Source organism: Rhincodon typus, chromosome 22, assembly GCF_021869965.1.
Source record: "Rhincodon typus isolate 14 chromosome 22, sRhiTyp1.1, whole genome shotgun sequence".
Taxonomy (NCBI): Eukaryota; Metazoa; Chordata; class Chondrichthyes; order Orectolobiformes; family Rhincodontidae; genus Rhincodon; species Rhincodon typus.
Window position 1 is genome coordinate 46,289,734 of NC_063353.1, and position 5,897 is coordinate 46,295,630.

Below are 5,897 nucleotides of genomic sequence, written 5' to 3' on the forward strand. Positions count from 1 at the left end.
GGGGGGGCAGTGCGCGGGATGCTGGTATGTGTGGTTGGTGGGAGGAGAATTGAGCTTTGCCTTCCCTCACCGCCTCCCCTCCCCTAATTTCCTATCAAATCACAGTCTTGATTAAATTCAGACCAAGTATCAATAACTGTCTGGGGTAGGGAATTCCCAAGGTTAACAATTCTGAGCTAATCTTTTCTTCTTTACGTCAGTCATCAATGCTGATTTCTTATTGTAAGGTGATGATCTTGTGCTATGTCATTTGGGTTGTAATAAGAACATAAGAACTAGGAGCAGGAGTAGGCCATCTGGCCCCTTGAGCCTGCCCCGCCATTTAATAAGATCATGGCTGATCTTTAAGACTCAGCTCCACTTACCCACCCACTCACCATAACTCTTAATTCCTTTACTGTTCAAAAATTTATCTAGCCTTGCCTTAAAAACATTCAGCGAGGTAGCTTCAACTGCTTCACAGGGCAGGGAATTCCACAGATTCACAACCCTTTGGGTGAAGAAGTTCCTTCTGACCTCAGTCCTACATCTGCTTCCCTTTATTTTGAGGCGATGCCCTCTAGTCCTAGTTTCACCTGCTAGCGGAAACAACCTCCCTGCCTCCACTTTATCTATTCCCTTCATAATCTTAGCATTGTCTCCCATTTGACTAATGCTGTGTGTTTCTGTCATATTATTGTGTCTCCAAATACATTTTTCTTGTGATTACATATGTATGATGGTTTCCACAGCAGAGGCAGAGACTGTAAATGTTATTCAGGTAGCAGTGGATCATCACAGTGATGGAGAGGATTTGTGTATGAATCAGTCGTGGGAGAAGGATAGCAGTACTTGTATTTACCAACTTAAGCCCCATTTCTGCCACCAACATATGTGATGTTTGGAGAGAGGCTTTTGGGCAAATATAAGGAAGATTGCAAGCTTTAAATGTTGAGTTTGCTATTCTCTTTTCCTCTTCTCCTGAAGATGCAAACATGTATGAGACAACACAGTGTGGAGCTGGAGGAACACAGCAGGCCAGGCAGCATCAGAGGAGCAGGAAAGTTGATGTTTCGGATCAGGACCCTTCTTCAGAATTTCTGAATCTCCACACTGTTGTCTATGACTCCAGCATCTGCAGTTCTTGCTATCCTACAGGAGTATGTTTCCTTGTCTTTTAGTTTGGTTCTTTGGCTTGACTTTGTGTCTTGCTGGAGTTTCTCTGAATGTTTTATTTTATAAATATTTGATTTTAAATGTGGCACTCACAGTCTCTTAATTATAAGATATATGCGGTGTTCTGTAGATCCTAATCCTGGAATGTAATGTGTTGATGTGGGAGCAGCTTGAATCTTTTCGGCAGGATTTTGAGTGAGGAAGCATCATCATTCATAGGTTTGAGTCTGTCCAGTTGCAACAGTTGCATAGAGTCTAATTCCTTCCTTTCCTCTTGGAATACAACATGATGACATGAAAGTGGAGCTTTCAGCACCGTGATATTGTCTATCCACTGTGTAAGTCCACAGGAATGGAAAAAGCGTTGTGATTAGTGGTAGCAGGCATAACATGATCATTGGGCACGTGTGAACCTTGCATTTTCTTAGTTTGTTGAAGCAGTTTGTTGAAATGGAGCTAACATGGTCATTTTGACATCCTGCATCTGAATTTTATACAATCAATGGTGTAACTCCTTTCTACAAATGGGACACGTATTCTTATGATCGGCTCTTTATAGTTCTCCACTCCCATTCCAATACCTTTGGCTACGGTGTGATAAGAATCTGAAAAAGTATTGTTTAGATTCCCACTTTACTCATGCATAAAGATGTTCACAACACAATATTTCTTTCACAATGTGAACAAGATATGGAGAAACTCACTTTTGTAATTTTTCAGGAATCAAAAAAATTCTTCAAACGTAGTGAACTTGCCAAGAAGGAAGAAGAGGTGTATTTGGAAAGATGTGGCTACAAGGTACTTATTTTAGTTTGAGGTTACGAGAGGTGAATCAACAGATGATACTATGCTAAAAGTGTTGCAACCAAATGCATTTCACCAGTGAGATTTGACTGTGAGAGTTTAACAACAAACCTTTCCTGTGAAACTTGTATCAATAGGTTGTAACTGAAGAGCCAACACCAAAGGTATGGGTTCAAAAACAAACTTTATCTTTTTGTTTTGGGCTGTTAAGCAACCTATGTAGCTGACTGCATGACAGCAAATAGTATGCAAGTAGTGAGCCTGTGCCTTGGCTTTTAATATTTGGCATTGTTTTATTAGATTTGTTCGGTCAAATAAGATTAATAAAATGTCCTTTCAGTCATCAAATGAAGTAATTTTCATAATTGGCTTGAATAATTGTTGTACTTGTCATTTATTTAACTATGACTAATTTAAGATGAAATACTGTATAGTTTCTCATTGAAAAGTACAATGTTTGTTATTATGTAAAGTTGGCTTAAATCATTCCTTTAAAAGCTGTGTACTGAATGAGGCAGCGCGCTGTCACATTATGACTGTGTGGGAAATCAGGTTAGAAAACAAGCGTGCGTCACAGAAAGGACAGGCATTTATGTCACTCAGTTAAGAGAAAAATAATTGACAAGAGAATCACCTTTTTCCAGTCGTGTGTTTGGTTTATAGAGTAGTATTGGCAGGTTTTAAATTTTATATTTGTAGAATACAATTTTTTTTAAAATGGCAAATAAAGAATACTGTGATGGAATAACTTTATTAGTAAGAATTTAAATTGCATAATTTTAAGATATTTCTGTTGATCCTAAAAAGTAAGAAAACTGTTAGTCACTGGTAAGTTTCTACCTACAGAATTAGAAGGTATCTTTAATAAAGCCATTGTATCGTGTTTTGCATTTTTGTTCTCATGCTAGTCCAGTAAAAGAATAGATTGCTTAGAAATTATGGAAAGTAGCATTGATACTCTTACATGCATGAAAGCAATTGGAAAGCTTGTGCCTGCATCTGGAATGCAGTGATGGTAGAAAGTACAGTTTAAACCAAGTGCTGTGGTTATTGCAGACATAGCTGTTTGCTTGCTTTAATGGTGTTACTGCAAGTCTCATTCCTTTTTGTATTGATGATCAAGGCATGGAATTGAAAGAAAAACAGCATGGAATAAGCATGAAATACAAGGATATTGTAAATATGTATCAGCATTTTTTTGCTATAATTTGTTGCGGAAAATGGTTTGGAAATTTTTCCAGAACATCAGAGACAGGTGCAAAGGGTGACTAGTGTACAGTGCAGAAACATCCCATTTATCAAAAATGGTCTGTGTTCACGTTGAATTTCCACATTAATTTTCTCTCACCCTCCTCCATCTAGCTATCCTAGCACTTCCTTATGATTATACTAGCCATTGGCCAGTTTTTACACATTATCATATTTTATCAAATATGGGTTATGTTTTGATCATCATAATCTGAACATTGTTGAAGGCTGCCTTTCATAATCTGTTTGAATTATGTAACACTTCAATTTTCCTGAGAAAAAGTAAAAATGTTGGCTCATTGAAAATGATGGGACTAAAGGGTAAAACACTTCAAACAGTTGTCATCTTTCATATATTATTATAATTAAGCATGGATAGGGCACACTTTCCTAGTGTTTCAAATGCAAACCTCTATCAAATGCTGTTATTTAAAGAGGTTTAATTAAAGTGTAATAAGAATATAACATTCAAGCTCATTAGTTTGAACTTTCCTATCTGACACATTGTCATTGTTTTCTCCTACAATCTGTATTATATGTTGATATTGAGCTGTTCTTGAAATACACTCTGAGCAAGTGATAGTAACATCCATCCAGACAGGAGACTGGGTTGAATGAAAATCATATGCTTGATAGTTGGCAGTAGTACAATGTAAAATATGATTCTGTGATCAAAAGACTTGCAGTAACCCTGTTGGCCTTTTCTAGAATGTGCTTTAGTTGTAATTCATTGGCTGTCAGATATTTTGGAATGTCCAAAGCATTTGGAATTTGTAGTTTATGTCAGACTTCTTGTGTATCTCCCACTTCCTTCAACCCCATTGGTAACTGTACCTTCAGCTGTGTAAACTCCAGGCTTTGGATTCTCCTCTCTCTTTCTCCTCCTTTAGGACACTCCTAAAATCTAGTTGTTTGACTACACTTTTTGTCATGTTATAAGGCCATAAGATACAGGAGCAGAATTAGGCCATTTGGCCCATTGAGTCTGCTCTGCCATTCAATCATGGTTGATAGGTTTCTCAACCCCATTCTCCTGCCTACACCCTGTAACCCTTGATTCCCTTAGCAATCAAGAACCAATCTATCTCTTGTCTTAAATACACTCCATGACTTGGCCTCCACAGCCCTATACGGCAATGAGTTCCACAGATTCATCGCACTGTGACTGAAGAAATTCCTTCTTATCTCAGTTCCAAAGGGTTGTCCCTTCACTGAGGATGTGCCCTTGGGTCCTAATCTTTCCTGCTAGTGGAAACATCTTCTCCACGTCCACTGTATCCAAGCCCCTCAATATTCTGTAAGTGTAAATCAGATCCCCCGTCATTTTCCTAAACTCCGAGTACAGACCCAGAGTTCTCAGTCCTTCCTCATATGACAAGCCCTTCATCCCCGGGAATATTCTTGCAAACCTCCTCTGGACTCCCTCTAATACCAGTACATCTTTCCTTAGATATGGGGCCCAAAACTGCTGAGCAGAATCCAAATGCAGTCTGACCAGAGCCTTATACAGGCTCAGTATTATGTCTGTCCTCTTGTATTCTAGCCCTCTTGAAATGAATGCCAACATTGCATTTCCCTACCTAACCATCAACTGAGCCTGCATGTTAACCTTAAGAGAATCCAGAACTCGGACTCCCAAATCCTTTTGTACTTCATATTTCTGAAGTCTTTCCCTATTTAGAAAATAGTCTATGTCTCTGTTCTTTTTAGTAAAGTGCGGATTTCCTCAGATTTCCCACATTGTTTAGAGTGTCCATCTTTGATGCAAATTAAGTGAAATTTCCATTTCAGTTCAGAGTCCTAAAAAATTAAAATATGTGGCTGTCTTACAATGTTTAAGTTGCTCAATTACAAATTCTATTTTAAGATAGTCGGAAGAGCAAAATAATATTCACCATGCAATACAAATAATATAAGACGTGACTGTTCCAGAAAAAGGCAAAGTTTACAATTTTTGATTTACCTGCATAAAAATATAGTCTTTGTAGGAATCAAAAATAGCAGATGTTAGGTGGTTTCGGTTTAAACATGTTTGGGAAAGCTGATTTCCCCCACTGTTTCACCAAATGGGAAATGAAGTTACTTATAATTTATGTGATCTGTTAATTGTGTGATGCTGTAACTTAGAGATTAGTTCTTGCACTGAAATGTCATGACAAATACTGTTAATGTACAGGTGCAAACAAAAACAAATGATGAAGATGCTGATTCTTCAAACCCGGTGCTTGAACTCGAGCTTGCAGAAGAGAAGTTACCAATGACCCTTTCCAGGCAAGAGGTAGGATTTAGTCTTGAATCACACTGAATCTTGGAAACTGTCAAAATTCAATATTAATTATGAACAATAGATTTTCAAAATCTTGATAGTTAATCAAAATCCACAGTGTTTCACTTCAAATATCCTGTCAGAATTGGAGGCAGAATCTATGGCAATTAATTTGATACTTTTGATTTCCATGGTAATAACTGTGTATTTTTCCTTGCTATATTGTCAAATTAAGCCCTTGACAGAACAACAAAAACATCAATGTATAAAAGAAAAATTCTGGTTATGAATGTTGTTTCAGAGATAGTAGGAACTGCAGATGCTGGAGAATCTGAGACAACAAGGTGTAGAGCTGGATGAACACAGCAGGCCAAGCAGCATCAGAGGAGCAGGAAGGTTGACGTTTCGGGCCTAGACCCTTCTC

The 5,897-nt window shown here is 37.9% G+C and overlaps 1 protein-coding gene across 2 annotated transcripts in view; it reads left to right on the forward strand.

Annotated features, from left to right (window-relative positions):
- Window positions 1-966: 966 nt before the first annotated feature.
- The window catches only part of prpf18 (PRP18 pre-mRNA processing factor 18 homolog (yeast)), a 289,626-nt gene continuing 284,695 nt past the window's right edge, over window positions 967-5,897 (forward strand). The window contains exons 1-4 of one of the 2 annotated variants that reach the window (XM_048610416.1): window positions 1,117-1,139; window positions 1,876-1,953; window positions 2,097-2,123; window positions 5,384-5,485. In XM_048610416.1, the coding sequence (XP_048466373.1) occupies window positions 5,465-5,485 (21 nt within the window). In that variant the 5' untranslated portion in view covers window positions 1,117-1,139; window positions 1,876-1,953; window positions 2,097-2,123; window positions 5,384-5,464. Of the gene's footprint in view, window positions 1,140-1,875; window positions 1,954-2,096; window positions 2,124-5,383; window positions 5,486-5,897 lie in introns of both variants that reach the window. The other variant, XM_048610415.1, reaches the window with a different exon arrangement.